The sequence below is a fragment of the Ailuropoda melanoleuca genome, chromosome 6, assembly GCF_002007445.2.
Source record: "Ailuropoda melanoleuca isolate Jingjing chromosome 6, ASM200744v2, whole genome shotgun sequence".
In the NCBI taxonomy this organism is placed as follows: domain Eukaryota; kingdom Metazoa; phylum Chordata; class Mammalia; order Carnivora; family Ursidae; genus Ailuropoda; species Ailuropoda melanoleuca.
The window spans coordinates 67,335,435-67,352,744 of record NC_048223.1 but is presented as its reverse complement, the minus strand read 5'-3'; the positions used below and the strand labels follow the sequence as shown (position 1 = coordinate 67,352,744).

The window sequence follows — 17,310 nt, the reverse complement described above, 5'->3', positions numbered from 1 at the left end:
TATTGCCTCCCCCCCAGCTGTCCAAAATGACATACTAAAAACCAATTCATAATTTATCTTCAGATATACTCACAAAAACGTGAACAAAGATGTATGTACAAGGATGTTAACTGAGGCACTATTTTTAATACTAGGAAAATGAAACAAAACCCTGTATTCATTAATAGCAAACTGATGAAATCAGCCATGAATGCATCCACAACACAGAATACCATGCAATAGCCAAAAGGAATGACATAATCCTATATTTAGTGCATGAACGATGCCTACAACATACTACATTAAAACAAAAACAAATTCCACACAAATTCCACATGTGTCACGATTCCATTTTGGAGAATACAGTATCTCTCTCTGTGTATAAAGTACGTATGATTGTATGTACATAGGAGAGGTCTGGAAGGATATTTGCTGAGCTAAACTTTGGCTGCCTCTGGAGGATGGAGCAGGGTATCCTTGGAGGAAGGGACACTTAACACATACAGTTCTACTGTGTTAAATTTTTTTTTTATAAGTATGTATTACTTTCTCAATTGGTCCTCAGGTGACAGCACTGGGTTAACATGGCCCACTTCTCCTAAGTTAACCAGATATTCTTCATAATAAAGCACTCTTGAACCCACAACCCCAAGTACAAGTTAGATCCTTGACATAACCTAGATCTAATTATATGATCCTCCCTGCTATCATACTGGCTTTCCTCCAGGCAACCACCAGCCCAAATCCCACATTCATTATTACTTGTGTAATTAATATGACAAATCAAAATGTGCAATCAGTTTGTTTTTCTTTTAAATTCACTGTACTTCAATCAAACAGAAATACCACAGATTTAATTCTAAGCTTTTCTTTGCACAGAGGGGAACCCCATCTGCCATTTTTCCAGTGATGCAATGTTAATCACCTTGGTGGCCACAGTGGGTCATCATGGCACTAACTTCCCAAGGGGAAACTCCAGATGCCAAGAGAGAAACATTTTTCATTACAGATCATTTCCCTAAAAGCAAAGTAAATCCGTGGCTGATTCGAATCTGTCATCACTAGGTAATTAAAAAAAATTCTAGTTGATCAGAGCAGGCTTTCCCTCTAGGTAGAATGTAGGTATTTAGTGATTCTAGGTAATGATCTCTTTAACATATAGGGTTTCTCAGCCTCTTCCCAAATGGAGAAGCTTTAATTACTACATTTTAAGAGACAATATATGATAGAAGAGTGCCAGTGGACACGGAAAGTATGAAATTAAGTCAACCTCTATAATATAATCCAAATTATTTGAAACCTTCCTTCTAGGTTATCCTAGGGTATCCATTTTCATGCCCTTTGATTCTACGAATGCTGAGCCTCCATTTAAAATTAAATCCAACATTCTGCATTTGGGAAGTACACTGCATTATTAGGTATGCTTTTCTAGTTTGAGTTGAAGCCATACTCACTGATACAGAAATGCTTTTCCAAGTATGATGTCTTTCACCTCAATCTTGTGAAAACCACTTGTCAACTCTGTGCGAGCAGGCCTGACTTACTCTAGTATCACATACCGTTCTACAAAAAGAAAATTCTCAAACTTAAATCACAGAAGCCAGCAGGATCAGAAAGTCTCCTCCGGGTTTACTAATGTCTGCTTCTTCCAAATAAAAACTATAATTAAATGGGTTCTCAGCTACCAACGTTTAATTAACATGAGCAGATAATCCGAAATGGCAAAGAAGCCAGCATTACTGGTATTTAGAGCATATTTTTATACTTGAACAAGACAGCATCTCATGTTCTTGACTCTGCTACACGGAGGCTATCATGGTGGAATGGGTGGACTAGAGCCCCCTCTCTGCCTTCCCTTTCACCTCCCCTGGTCACCAGCTGGCGCTGGGAACGGATCCCACCATGGACAGGCTGGGCTACTCCTCTCTCTCAAAACGTTCTGTAGTTTCCAAGGCGAGAAGGGACTGACTACTTTGACTTCAGTGCTGCCGGGCTGCAGACTATACGCAAAGAGGGTGAATAATACCAAAAGCCTCATGCATCCCACGTTCAACCATATCAACGGGAAAGGCAGCCAAAGGACCTGCAAANGAGGGGGGGCACAGCACCACTTACTCTTCCTTCCGGAGCAGCTCCTCCTCGGACTCGGTCAGCCGCTGCCGGAGCGCCGCGATCATCTCCACGGCCACGTCCACCTGGCGGTTCAGGGCCCGCTCTCGCCTCTGCACCTCCTGCTTCTTTTGCGTCAGCTGCACGAAGGCTGCCCGAACTTCCAACAGTTCGGCGGTTTTCTGGGCCAACTCTTTGGTGAGTTTATCGATTCTCTTCTCGATGGTCCTGTCCACGGCCTCGACCATCCGGTTGAACTTCTCCCGGACATGGGCCTCGAAAGCAGCTTTGGTGTCCGAGGTGGGCAGTCCGGGGCTGGCGCGCGGCCCCTCCGGCGAGTCTGAGCGCAGGTCCACCGCCGCGTAGGTCTGCACGTAGGACACGGGCCGCTCGGCCACCACCTCGAACGGCTTCCTGTCCTTGCAGTGTTCGTGCGAAATGCTGTATAAGTTCACGTAGCTGGGTTTCCGCTTCACCACGTGGCCGGCGCCCGTCAGCTTTCCCTGCTTCAGGACTTCCGAGGAACTGACGAGGTCTGTGTCTTTGAGGGACGGAAAAAGGCTGCATTTGGTCAAAAGGGTTCTTTCCTGGTAGCTGTGACTGAATTCCAGATGGGCCCTCAGCGAGGACAGACTTCTGAATCTGGTATGGTCTCCACACCTCGGGCAGCGGAATGGCAGGCACACAGCAACATTCTCGAAGGACTCCTGCCAGGGGTATCTGCTTTCCTCAAAAGCCTTCTGTTGCATTACTCTTCACGTCCTGGGCAGGGCAACATAAAACATGTAGTTTACATGACTGTTTAAAAAATGCTCCTGAAGCGCTTGGGGCCGCTCAGCCCCACCAGGGCAGAGGCTTTTGGCTTCAAATGCCTTTGGCATATAGTATCTTACATTAAAATTAAAACCTGCAACCCGCGGGCCAAAGCCAGCCACATTCAGTCCTTTCTGTGTTGCCTACTGCTGCTTTTGCAGTAAAGGCAAAGGTGAGTGGTCGAGACAGAGCCTCTAGGGCCTGCAAAGCCAAAATGACTTCCTCCTTGGCCTCTAGGAAAAAGCTTGCCAACGCCCCTCCCCCCAGGATAAAGAAGGTGGGTAGCATTCTCTTTTTGCAGATGAGAAAACTGGAGCTAGGAGGTAAAGCAATGAATTCAAAGCTGGGCGGAAAGTGGCAGACCCAGAAATGGAATTCAAGTTTCCTGCCCCCCTAAATTGAGTACACTAGCTGCAAACTTGTGTGCTATTTTACTGATACAATCCTGATAAGCATGAATTCCAAAAATGAGGAAAACGCACATGAATTGTCAAAATTTGTCCCGAGAGAGCGAGTTCAGCGATCTTTCTTCAAACATGGGAATGATATTACTCAAGCTAGGCGCAGTGGCATTAAACACAAAACCAGCTAGAAATTTTTCAACCTGAGATTTTCCCTTTAGTTATTGTTGTGATGGCATAAATCAAAACGTTATCGTAACAGTGATAGCCTCCCATATTCCAGATTTACTGACATTTGGGAACTCGAGATATCAAATATGTTTTGACCCAAGAGAGGGCACGGCCATGGCCAAAACTTTTTAAAAATACAGTGTTCTGAATGGATTTATCTCATCTCTGCTGCTGTTTTAATATGATAACCTTTAGAGATGGCCATTATTTGAACCTGGCAGGTATCAGCATAACTCTTTTAATAACAGGAAGTTCTTACTTCCTTGTAGGAATTTATTATCTTAGCCCTAGCAAAAGATGACTGCTAGCACCCCTATTCTGCAAGCAGGGCATACCTATTCCCTCCAGGAATGGTTTCTACTTAAATGTAAGAAGCCCTGGGCCCCCAAAACAGGAAGCACAACTAAAGGTCTGGACTGGAAAGTGTTGCTTATAGGGCCCTCAACCTCTGCAAAAGCAGAGGCGCAAACGGTCCCCAGTCAGCTAAGCAAAGCCTCCAGGTTAATAAGCCTCTGGGCCCCTAGAGAGGGGAACCTCTTCCTGTGCTACGCCGGGCTGTTTTACGACCGGTTTTGTGGAGATAGGATGCAAACCCTGGCCGAAAAGGCAGCGGAGAGGTAAGGCAGGGGAAGTCAGGGTTCCAGGGGGCAATGGGAAAGGGTTGGCATCCTGAATGGGAAAATGGGTAGTCACACACTCTGGGAGTACTCATGCTTTCAAGGGCCCAGCGGAAACCCCAGTCCACAGGGTTCGCGGAAAAGCCCTAATTTCCTTTGCCCGCGCAGGGCAGGCCCGCAAAGACGCTGCCCGGAGGGTCCCGGCTCTCCCCGCCCCCGCTCCGCTGCGGGCCAGCCCTCGGGTGCCAGAGTGAATTCGTGCGCACACGAGTTCCCCCAAGTGGGGTCCGACAGCCCAACTCCCCGCCGCGCGGAGAGGACGGGACCCCTCCCCGTTCCGGGACCGCTCCTCCGGCCCCCTCTGCCGCGCCCCCGGGGTCGGGCCGCGGGCGCAGAAGCCCAGCTGCCGCCACTTACCCGACTTGTTGCTGCAGCTGCAGCCGCTGCTGCTGCCGCCGCGGCCGGTGCTAGTGTTGCGGGAGCAAAGCGGTTTTCAGCAGAGCCGTAAATCAGGCTGAGCCGGGCCCGCTCGCAACCCGCCCCCCCCCCCCNNNNTGGGGCGGTGTGCGCGCGGCTGCCGGGGACCCCGGGGCCCGAGAGCGAACGCCCCGGGGCGGGGGAGGCCTGGGGCGCCGCGGCCCCGCGAGGGTCGGCCCGCTCTGCCCAGCGTGGGGGAGCACCCGTCTGCCCGCCCCCAGCCGTGAAACGGGATGAGGCTCAGGAGCCCACTGACATCACGCGGGGAGACGCTGGGATCGTTCCCCGGGGGAGGGAAGGGGAGAAGCGTGCCAGGCTCGGAGGCGCTGCGCTTTCTGCAGGCCCTGGCCAGCTATTTTGCACTTTACAGTTACTGGGGAGCGGGAGAGTGTGGACAAGGATGAGGTGCAACTGGGTATCTTCGCTCATCTGCCGGCAGGAAGGTCCGGTGTTCATTTTAGAACCTCTTCATCTTAAGCAACGGGGCCGAGAATGTCCCAAAATAACCTAGAGTCTACTCTAGCCTTACCAGCCGAGCATCTTGGTGCTGTTAACCGGCGGAACTAAATCTAGTAAAGTCTGTGGGTTGTGAATAAATAAAGCGAGAAGACCCCCCACGCCCTCACCCGGATCTGTAAGGGACACGCCTCCGCCCTCCCCTAGTCCTCAGGCATCCAGTCCCCGCCCCTCCCTGCAGGAGGGAAGGTATCTCACCCTACAGTTTCTTTCCTTCTGAAAGACCCTGATGACTCAGCTTTTTATTTTAACCTGTTTGGGGGTATTCCTGGTCTAACTCTTGAAATATGAACAGGATAAAAGTTACTGTTGCATTTTCTTGTTAGAGATTCTGTTCATCTGTATAGTTATTTCAATGCATCTTCCTGACTCCTACGGGTGTCCCTGTTCTGCGTTTACTATATTATTCCTTTCAACACTGATTTTATTTCAATTATGAATATCTCAATACTTATCTTAGATTTTGTTTATTTATTTATTTATTTTGGGCAAACGAGTCATCACATCCATGTAATTAAGAGTCCAAGCTCTGGAGTCAGACACGATTCAAATCCCAATTCTGGGATTCAAATCCTGACTTCTAGGACCTGCTTCAAGTTAGACTTTTCTGTGCCGTGGATTTCTCATCTCGGAGATATGGGGACCTACCTCTTAATGTGGTGATGAGGATTAAATGAGGTTGTGAGGGTAAAGCGCATTCTCTGACCCAGAACTACAGTGATAAAATCAGCTCTGGTTATTTCGGTTACAAGAGAGGAGCCTACACTCTATAAAAAACCTAAGAGAAGGGGAACTAGTATGTACTCACTTCCACAAAAAGGGTGATATAGGCTGTTGGCGCTGGGGTGCATTCTCTTTGAAAAGATTATGCTTCATTGAATTTATCTGATGACTCAAAAATATGTTTATTCCAAAAATCAATTCACTTAGTAAAATATTTTTAAGTGTGAAATGTCCATGTAATGAAGGGCAACGTCATCTTGGTCATCTAGCAGATGGGGGGAACATCCAGGGTAAGCCTGTCTCAGGGGCTGCCTGGCACCTGCCTTAGAACAAAATGCACCAAAAGTAGCTCTGGAGAAAAAGCTCTTGGGTTCAGGCCCCTCCCATTTCTTAGGCAGCTTCCTGCCTCTGGTCCTTGAGTTCCTCCCCAGCAAAAATAAAAGGATGGGGATTTTCAAGGTCCTTTTTTCACCTTAAAAGTATCAAGGGTAGTATCAATTACGGAAAGTTTGTGCTATGCAGGGTCTAGGGTTGAGCACTGTGGGAGATTCCACTTTGATAGAAGGCATTCAGGACCTTTCAGTTTACACCAGTTGCTCTCAAGGGGTATCCTCCCACTTCCAACCAGTCGCATAAGCATTAGCTAGTTACTAGTTAGAAATGCAACTTATGTGCCTCACACCAAACCTACCGAATCAGAAGCTCTGAAGTGGGAGTAGGTTGTGGTTTAACAAGTTCTACAGGTAATTCTGCTGAATACTAGTTTTGAGAACCTCTCATTTACACAGTACTTCTTCATTTACTGTCTACAACAAACCAAAAGGTGTGTTATCTCCATGATCATTGTGTTTATGCTGGGCACTATGCTAAGCATTTTATTATCTCATTTAATCTTTCCAGCACCTGTGAGGGAGAGGGGACCTTGTGCACTCAGTTTCAGCCACGCTCTTATTGCTTTCCTTCTCCAAGAGTCCAGTTTTTCCATTTCACGTCCTTTTCTGGATAATGCCTACTTACCCTTCAGGGCTCAGCTTCTGTGTCCCTTTCCCAGGAGGTCCGCCCTGATCCTGCCCAGCTAGGTCAGCTCCTGCTAGTAAAATTTGTCACAACAGAGTTTATCACAATGGAATTATTTGTATACTTAACTATTTAATAGTCATGTCCACTATTAAAGTATAAGCTACATGTGTCAGGGACCCTGTCTGTCTTATTCCCCAGTGTATTCTGCTTACCTATCATGGTGTTGGTCACATACAAAGTGCTCAGTAACTATGTTTTGAAGGATTATAAATGTTGAAAATGAATTCCCTTTCTACTTAAGGAGAAGCTGAGGCTCAAAAAAGTTAAATAGCTTTCCTGAGGTAACACACGTAGAAAGTATTAGAGCCAGGACTCCAAACTCCAGATTTTTTTTTTTTTTAAGATTTTATTTATTTAACAGAGAGAGAGCACAAGCAGGGGGAGCAAGAGAGGGAGACACAGACTCCCTGCTGAGCAGGGAGCCCAATGCTCCATGCAGGGCTCGATCCCAGGACCCTGGGATCATGACCTGAGCCGAAAGCAGATGCTTAACCAACTGAGCCACCCAGGTGCCCAAACGCCAGATTTTAACCACTATTCTCATAGCCTTTCCAATTTCTGACAAAGAAAATCAAGTTCTGAGAGAGAAAATGAATTGCCTGAATTTATATAGCTAGTAAATAATAGAATCAGGATTAGAATTCATGTCTTCTAGTATGTATGTTCTTTTATACTACAATACGCTGCTTTATCCTGCCCTTCAGGAATTTACAACTAGTGGGAAGGACAAAACATACATATGGGACAAATTAAATTCATAGTAAAAGAAATTAAGTGGGACATATCTACAGGGCCTGGTATTGTGCTTGATACATAGTAGATGTTCAATAAGTGTCTACTGAATGAATAATGATCATAGCTTCTACGTTTGGAATATTTACAACCTGTCTCCTGCTACTAAGTGTCTATGAGCATATCTAATGTTTCTCAAAGTAGGGCCCTTAAAGTCTGGGAAGCTTATTAAAATGCAGATTGGGATGTCTGGGATTTAGACCTAATTGCTTGGAATCTATGGGTGTGGGTCTTGAGAATCTGCATTTTCCCCTATCTCCAGGTGACTGTCACATTTCCACTGAAGTCTGAGAAACAGTTCGTTGGTAAAATCACCATTCAAGGCAGGCATCAGGAGCACAAGGGGAAACGCTGCTTGAGATGTCCTGAAAGTTGCTGAAGAGATAGTAAGGATTTGAATCATTTTGACTCCAAAAGCCTGTGCTGTTTCCACTGTCACTGCGAAGAGATAGGGAGGGATGGGGAGAGGAAAAGACAATGGACAGGACGGAAGAATCGGCAAGGAGGATGGAGGGAAGGAAGGCCAAATGATTACTAGGGAAAACAAATTTCACTGAAGGGGGAGAGAGACTATGGGGCGTGATTGTCAGACTATCCTTACTGAAAGCCCTGGGAACTGAAGATGGAGATTTGGCGGCTGCCTTGCCTCTCTCCTTATCTAATAACATCTGCTCATTGTGACCAGAAGCCTTTCAAACCAGAAGCCACAGAGGCTTTTTAAGTGACAAATGCATTTTATTAAACACGGTGATTACATTTGCCAAAAAGTGACTTTAGAAGGACCAAACACAGGCCCTCTCCAATGTGAATAAGCTACCCCCCCACCCCAGAACAAAGAGGACCCAGATCAGCATCTGTGTGCTGGTGGGCCCCCTGAGCTTCAGAGCTAGTAAGTGACTTGAAGATCAGAGGCTGTCCTCCACGGTCAGTCAGTCGTTCCACACAGAATGTCAGGTGATGGTGAAAATCCAGGGAAGATATGAGTAAACTTGCTCCACACTGACTCTAAGTATTGACTTTAAGTAGCAGATGAGTTCTCTGCTGCTACCCCTTCACTCTCCCTAATGCACCTAATTGCGTTTATGCATTCTGTTTTTCCAGCAAGTAATAACGGCATGCCTACTATGTTCCATTACTAATTGCTTGCATCATTTCAGCTTCAGAGTCAGAGCTCTAATCTGGCTTTAAAGCCTCCACCAGAATAATCTACTAGAAAACTCTATTTCTGTGAAATTTTGTTGGCATGGCAACCACCAAGCAACACCATGGAGAGTGCCTTAAATCCCACAGCAGTCTGTTAGCCTGAGTGAGTCTGCAGGGAGAAGGCCATATAGAGAGGCTAAAAATAGACAACTTATGGCAAGGTGCCCTGCACCCCTACCACCCAGAAGGATTATCACTTACTTGCTCCCCTTGCTGGGGTCAAACGTGAGCCACAGGAGAGAATGGGCCAGGCTTTCTGTTAGCAGGTTTTTCCAGCCCAGTGCCTGGACTGGGAATGTGGAGACCCAAGGTCTAACGCCAGCTTCACCCCCTAATGAGCTTTGTGAGGTTCTGTTCAGGCGGAGCAACATCTCTGGGGTTTAGTGTCCTCATTTGTAAAGGGCAGGAGCTGGTATGGATTAAGGACTTCCCAGTGCCACAGGCCTAGTTACTAGTCCGACGTGTTTGTCATTGCCTTGCTAACACGGACTGGGGGGCTAGGGGAGAAGACATGGCAGGTGGTCATGATGGTGGTGAAGTTTGTCAACAGGCAATTTGGCAAAAATCTTTAGTTGTCCTCTCTTCTGGTAATAACAGCTAATGAGTATCAAGTGCTTACCTTGTGCTGAGGGATGGTTCTAGGTGATTTTCACAGCGTATGCCATTTTACCTTCCCAACAAGGCTAGGGGAAGGGCATTATTGGTATCCCTATGTTATAAATGAGTAGACTGAGTCACAGAGAGGTAAATAGATCATTTTCACAGAAGTAGCCAATTATATAGCTAGGATTTGAACTTGGAACCACCTAAATCAGAACCAATATGCTTGACCTTGATTCCATTGTATCTCTAGTGCCTCGATCATTGCCTGGCACCCTAAGGGCTCTCAAAAACTAATTGTCGAATGCGCAGTAAATGACTGTTATGCTAGAAGGTTCTCAGTGCCTATTATTCAAAAATCTTCAAGCCTTTTTTCTTTCTTGGTAGTTAATTATGTGAAGAGAAACCTCTGAGCCATCTCTCCTAAGCGAAATGGTTGTGGGAGAGCTAGAAAGCATGTTGCTATGGAATAAAATATACAGAAAAAGATACAGTTAAAATAGGGGGATTGTTAGATAATGAGTCTGAATTATGTAATTATGTGAGGAATGAATTATGAAACTGATGTTCTGTCAAAATAAGGCCTGTTTTCTAGGACCTAGAATACATCGGCAATTTTATTCCACTATTTTAGGTGAAATTTTGTTTTTAGAATCAGAGAGGGAAAAGAGAGCACTTATAACTATAGGCAAGAGAGAACTGAACTTGAAAATAAAACACAGGCTATATAAATAATTCTTATTAGGAAGAAGGATTGCCCCTCGACCCCCAGCAGTGCAAGACTGATTTTCTAGGTTATGTTAAGAGATGTTTTTTTTTGTTGTTGTTGTTGTTTTTGTTTTTTTTTGTTTTTTTTTTTTTTTTTAAAGATTTTATTTATTTATTCGACAGAGACAGAGACAGCCAGCGAGAGAGGGAACACAAGCAGGGGGAGTGGGAGAGGAAGAAGCAGGCTCATAGCAGAAGAGCCTGATGTGGGGCTCGATCCCATAACGCCAGGATCACGCCCTGAGCCGAAGGCAGACGCTTAACCGCTGTGCCACTCAGGCACCCCAAGAGATGTTTTGTACTAGGTGGCTCACGGCTAAGATCAGAAGGTAATTTAAAAAGACAACTTCTTCGGAACATGACTGTTACAAGGTGAAAATAAGTAGTGTTTTTCAGTTTCTACCATCTAGTCTAATTCCTCTTTAAAAATGAGTTGTTAGATTAGTTTAAACTTTTTACTGGAGACAAATATACAGATAATAATTTTTCATCTCTTAAGTGTAAATGATAATGCATTTCACAACTAGATACGCTCGTGACCAGAATCCAGCTCAAGAAACCGAGCTTCTGCTTCCCAGAACACTCCTTTGTATTCCTGTCAGGTACTCACCCTTTCCTCCCCTGCGGTAACCATCATCCCGACTGCTGACAACATGGGTTAGGCCAGCCTCTGTGTGCTTCGTGTAAAGGAAACTGTATTGCATGTACCCTTTTTGGTTTGGGTAGATACTGCCTAAAAGTGTTCAAGAGTGTTATCCCAATTAATAAACCTACCAACAATGTGGAAGGGTCCCAAACACTACACTTCCTCTCCAACTCTGATGTTAATTGAGCCATTCTGGTAGATGTGTGCTGATAATCTCATCACGGTTTAATTCACAAGTCCCTGATGGCTAACGAGGTTGAAGGGCTATTTCACACATTTTTTTTTTTTTTATATTTGATATTGTCTTGTGAAGTATCTGTTCAAATCTTTTCTTCATTTTTCTCTTGGATTGTCTGCCTTATTCTTATTGATTGGTGGAAGTTTGTGTGTATTCTAGATATGAGTCCCTTGTTCTATATACATATGGGGATTTTTTCTTTATGGTTAGCACATTTTATGTGTTTTTAAAGAAATCTCCACTTCCTTCAACGACATGAAGATGTGTTCCTATGCTGTCCTCTAAAAGCTTTATCGTTTAATTTTCACATTTAAATGCAATCCATCTGAAATTATTATTTGAGTAATAGGAGAGAAAGGGGTCAATATATATATATATATATATATATTTCACATATCCAATTCACCCAGGGACATTTATTGAAAATATTATTCTTCACCCATTGCATTATTGCTTTTGTCATGAGCCAGGTGACCATTTACGTGTGGGCTCTCTAATCTAGTTAACTGGTTAGTTTGTGTAACTTTGGGTCAATTCCATGAGATCTTCATTACTAGAGCTTTATGATGGGGTTTGTTCTCAGGTACAGTGAATCTTCCAGCTTTGCTCTTCCTCTTCAGTTGCCTTAGATATCCTTGGCCCTTTGCATTTCCGTACGAAGTTTAGAATCAGCTTGTCAACTCCTCTAAAAAGAAAAAAAAAGTCCTGCTGGGATTTTGATTGGGATAGTGTTAATTTATAGATTAATTTGGGAAGAATGGACATGTTGAGCTTTCTAAATATTAAAAGTGTATTTTTAAATGTATTTAGATATTTAGTCTCTCTCAAGAATGTTTGTTGGGCATTGCAAGTCTTTTGCTGAAATTATTACTATATAGTTTATATTTCTGTAAATATCGTAAATATTTTTGTAAATGTTGTAAATAGTACATTTTAAAATATGATTTTGTATTTCTGAATGACATATAGAAATACAAATGATTTTTAAATAATCTTGTATCCAACAACATGGCAGATTTCAATTATTAGTTCAAATGGTTTATGGACTCTTTTGAATTTTTGTGGAATATAATTATGCAGTCTACAAATACTGACAGCTCTTTTTCTTTTCTTTCAAATCTGAATATCTTTTAAAAAATATTGTGATGGTTAGGACCTCCAGTAAAATATTGAACATAAGTACTAATAGCTGGCATCCTTATCTCACTCCCGATCACAGAAGGAAAGTTTTCAATATTTCACCATTGGGTATGATGTTTGCTGTTGATTTTTTGTAATATTCTTTTATTCTCAGTTTGTGAAGAGTATTTTTTAATATATAATAAATGAGGGAGAGCTAAGTTTTGCCAAATTATTTCTCTGTATCTATCGAGATGTTCATTTAAACTTTTTCTTTTTTTTTTAGTTAATATGTTTGGATTAGTTTTTAAACGTTAAGCCAATCTTATATTCCCAGAATAGGTTCAATTTATATCACTAGATTCAATTGTCTAAAATTTTGTTAAAGATTTTTACATCTGTGTTCATGAGAGATTGGTCTGTACTTCTTTCTCTCTTACAATGTCCTTGTCAGGTTTTGAATTGTGGTATATTGGTCTCATAAAAGTTGCAGTTGAGAAAAAGTCTGTTTTCTGGAAGAGTTTGGCAAGATTTGTGTTATTTTTCTTTTCCTTAAATTTTGCAAGAATTTACCAGTGAAACCAAGTGAGCCCAGAATTTTCTTTGGGGGAGATTTTAAAATAATGAATGAACTATCTTCAATAGATATTGAACTTAGTAGATTTTTCCACTTTTGACAGTTTGGGTAAGTTGTATTTTTCTAGGGTTTTATCCATTTCACCTAAATTGTCAAATTTATTTTTGTTAAAGTGTTTAATTACCAGGTAGCTACATTATTCTAGTTATAGTTTTGTTATTGATTTGTACTTTGGTTTTATTGTGGAAAAACAGCGCACTATGAATGACTAATTTTTTTCAAATTTGTTGAGAATTTCTTTATGATTTCAGTAAAAGATCCATTTGCACTTGAAAAGAAGGTGAATTCTTTGGTGCAGTATTCTATATAAATCAGATCAAGTTGGTCAATTGTGTTGTTTTTACAGATTTTTTGTTAGACTATTTTGTAAGCTATTAAATGAAATATTAAATTTTGCATTAAGAGTATGGAATTTTAGGGGCGCCTGGGTGGCACAGCGGTTAAGCGTCTGCCTTCAGCTCAGGGCGTGGTCCTGGCGTTATGGGATTGAGCCCCATGTCAGGCTCTTCCGCTGTGAGCCTGCTTCTTCCTCTCCCACTCCCCCTGCTTGTGTTCCCTCTCTCGCTGGCTGTCTCTATCTCTATCGAATAAATAAATACAATCTTTAAAAAAAAAAAAGAGTATGGAATTTTAAAAAGATATTATTTATTTATTTTCAAGAGTGAGAGAGAGGGAGGGAGAGGAAGAGAGAGAGGAGAGAGAAAGAGAACGCATGGGGGTAGGAGGGGAGAGGGGGTGGGAGAGGGAGAAGCAGATTCCCAGCTGAGCAGGGAGCCAGATTCGGATTGGATCCCAGGATCCTGGGATCCTGACCTGAGCCAAACCAGACGCTTTACCAGCTGAACCCAGGGGCCCAAGCGTATGGATTTGTTCATTGCTTCTTTTAATCCTACGCATTTCTGCTTCAATATTTGAAGCTCTATTACAGAGTACTTACAAATTTAGGATTGTATAATCGCATCCTGCTGGATTCCCCCTTTTATAATTATGAAACCTCTGTCTTTGTCTGTGATAATTCTTTTTTGCATTAAATCTACTGTGTCTGATTTTAGTATAGATATACCACTGTTGTTTAGTGTTTTTGTGGCTTCGTTGTTTTTCTTTTACTGTACGCTTTTCTGTTTTTATCTTTCTAGTGTGTCTTTAGGCACAATGTAGTTGTTTAATCCAATCTGACAGCCATAAATTTTGATGTATTTAGTTCATTTATGTTTAATGTAATTACTTGCATTGTTAAGTTTATATGTACAATGTTGCCATTCATTTTCATTTTTTTTTTTTTAGATTTTATTTATTTATTTATTTGAAAGAGAGCGCGGCGGGGGGGCGGGTAGGAGCAGAGGGAGAGGGACAAGTGGACTGAGCACAGAGCCCGACACAGGGATCAATCCCATGACCCTGAGATCATGATCTGAGCCAAAACCAAGACTCTGACGCTTAACTGACTGAGCCACCCAGGTGCTCCACCATTCGTTTTCTATTCAAGCTATCTGTTTTACCTTGCTTTTTTCCATTTTTCTTTCCTTCTTTAGGACTAATCACACTTTCAAAAAATTATTATTCTATTTATCCCTTCTATTATCTTGTAATTTTTGTCATTAACTATTCATATAGTGGTTCCCCTAGATATACAACGCGTTCTTGTCTTAGACTAAGACAAATTGCAACTTTTACTATTACCTATCTCTCACTTTTTGTTATTGTTCTACATATAATGTTAAACCTCATGTGACATTATGATTAGTGTTTTGTATAATTCATATTCTGTTTACCAATTTAGTTTCCCTTTCTGGTGTTCTTCATTTCCTTCTGCATTTTCATATTTTTATTTGGGATCATTTCCCCTCTGCCTGAAGATATTTCTTAAGTTACTTTAGAGAAGACCTTCTATCAACAAATTCCTTTAATTTTGTTTGCCTGAAAAATGTACTTATTTCACCATCATTGTTAAAAGATATTTTCACCGAATATAGAATTATAGGTTAGGAATCATTTTATTTTAGCTTTCTAAAGATTTCATCACGAATCGTCTTTCCCTCTATGGGGGAAGATGCTGTATACTACCAACATTATTCTTCTAAGGTGGAAGTACTGATTCCCCTCTAGCAAGGAATATTGCATGCTGACAGAACCCAGTTTGTTCCCTCCCTGAGAATCACCCTTGGATGAAGACAGTTCCTTGTTCAAGGTTACAGCAAATACCTATGATGTGGGAACCAGCTATGTGCTTGAGACAGGACCCCTTCCCCAGGGTGTGGAACTGCAGGAGATTTCACCTGGCTTTGTAGAAGCCTAACTCCCCCAAAGTCGACAGAGCTCCAGAATCCCCTGTGTTTTGAGGCTCCAATTTGTTGCTCAAGCCCCCACGATCCTGAAGGCTTACTGGTTTCCTTTACCTGAGCAGAGGCTCTCCTTTTGGCTAAGCTAGACCTTTATCCTGAACCCAGGATCAGCAATGCCTCCAGGGAAGGAAGAGCTGGTGGCTGACAACTCCTCTGGGAAAGTTCTTTATTCCCCATGAATGCATGATATTCACCTCGGCCTTGTTAGCAACCAAATGTTTGCATCCCGACAAAATCCGTATGTTGAAGCCTGAAGCCCCAATGTGGTAGTATCTGGATATGGGGCTTTGGGAGATAATTAATGTTAGATGATGTCATGAGGGTGGACCCTCATTGTGAGATTCGTTTGCGCTTAGAAGAGATCCCAGGGAGCTTGTTCTCTCTGTCTCCATGAGCATGCACCAAGGAAAAGCCATGTGAGCACACAACAAGAAGGCGTCTGTCTGCAAGACGGAGAGGTCTCACCAGAACCTTGGCCATACTGGCACCTTGATCTTGGACTTCCAGCTTCTAGACCTGAGAGACAATTTCTGTTGTTTAAGCGCCCGGTCTAAGGAAAATACCTTATGGCAGCCTGAGCAGACTAATATAGCCTTCATTGCTTCCATAGTTCACTGAGGTTTTTAAAGTATGATTTTTAGAATTTATTTGGCCTTTTCTAGTTTTTGCAATAGAGCATTACCCTGACATGACCTGTTATGTCCTACTGGGAAATGGTTGAAGTTTTTAAACCAGATTTTTCTATTGCCTTCAGTGTGTAAATTATTTCATTGGTTTTACTGCATACTTACTGTTGTGCCCCAATATCCATTCTCCCCTTTTTACATCGTGAACAAACCCTCAACCAATATCTGGGTACATGGCTGCCCAGAGGAAAGACTACATTCTCCACCTTCCATTGCAGTTAGGTGTGAATCTTTTTTTCCCTTAGAACGTGGGCAGAAATTATGTGGACAACTTCCTGGTGATACCTGCAAAGGAAAGGAATCTGCTCTCACTTCCTTTTTCTCTTTTCCCACAGGTGGGAATACACATGTGGTAATGCGCCATTTTATACTGTGTCTTGTACTTGGGACAAAGGCAACTCCTTCAGAAAAGAAGAGAAAAAGGGGAGCTGGTCCCCACGTTTTCAGTGAGCAGAGCCACCGTACCAGCTCGGAATTTTACTTGAGAGAGTAATCTCATTTTTATGGTTTGTACCATTAATGCTTCCCCCCCCCATTTATACTCTTGCCCTTAGTTTATCTCCTCTTAAAAATAGTTCTCTTGAGGTGTAATTGATATACAATAAACTGTACATATTCTGCGTGTACGATTTTATATCCCAACTAATCTACTTACAGTATCCTCATTATTTGGAGTTAGAATGTGGGTATTTGTGAATACCGGAATTCATTCAACAAAGTATTTACTGTATGTTGTGCCAGGCCGTGGTTATGCAGACTTGAAAGACTGTGGCTCAGAGACCAAATTTGAAGCGCAGATAGGATTTATCTGGCCCAATTTTGGGAGCCCGCGTGGCAATAACTGCCAGGTCTGAGTAGACGTTGCCCTTGTTAGATGACACTTCGACTTTTTCACCCAGGCTACTTCACTCCTTTAATTTGCCTTCCTGGTCACTATTAGAATTAAAGTTTGAGACTCTTCAGTTAGACAGTCTAAGATAAAAGACATGCTCCCTGTCTTCAATATGCTTCTATTCTAGAGGAGTGACCATCTCCGTATTATAATGTGGGTTGTCAAGCTACAGCCCATGGGTCAAATCTGTCCTACCATCCCTCTTTGTAAAAGTCTTTGTTAGAACACAGTCCTGCCCGTGCATGACACACCGTCCACGGCTGCCCTCACAGGACATGGCAGAAGTGCAGAGCTGTGCCTTAGACTGGGTAGCTCCTGAAATAGGTCTCTGTGGCAGCTCTAACAAGCTGGGTGGCTAAAAGAGCAAACATTAAACCTTCCACAGTTGTGAAGGTCAGAAGGGCAAAGTCTCAAGGCGTTGGCAGGGTCACACCCCGTAGG

At 42.9% G+C, this 17,310-nt stretch overlaps 1 protein-coding gene and 1 long non-coding RNA gene across 5 annotated transcripts in view; one reads left to right on the top strand and one right to left on the bottom strand.

Moving 5' to 3' along the window:
* Positions 1 to 4,696, bottom strand: part of ZNF365 (zinc finger protein 365) — a 132,762-nt gene extending 128,066 nt beyond the window's left edge. For all 4 annotated transcript variants that reach the window (XM_034662575.1, XM_034662572.1, XM_034662573.1 and 1 more), the window contains exons 1-2: positions 4,568 to 4,696; positions 2,095 to 2,850 (exon numbers count right to left, since the gene is read on the bottom strand). In XM_034662575.1, coding sequence (XP_034518466.1) covers positions 2,095 to 2,837 — 743 coding nt within the window. In that variant the 5' untranslated portion in view covers positions 2,838 to 2,850; positions 4,568 to 4,696. The remainder of the gene's footprint in view (positions 1 to 2,094; positions 2,851 to 4,567) is intronic.
* Positions 4,017 to 17,054, top strand: LOC117802682. Its single transcript, XR_004626132.1, has 3 exons — positions 4,017 to 4,150; positions 8,001 to 8,124; positions 16,313 to 17,054. It is a non-coding gene; the product is annotated as an uncharacterized LOC117802682 (long non-coding RNA).
* Positions 17,055 to 17,310: the final 256 nt, after the last annotated feature.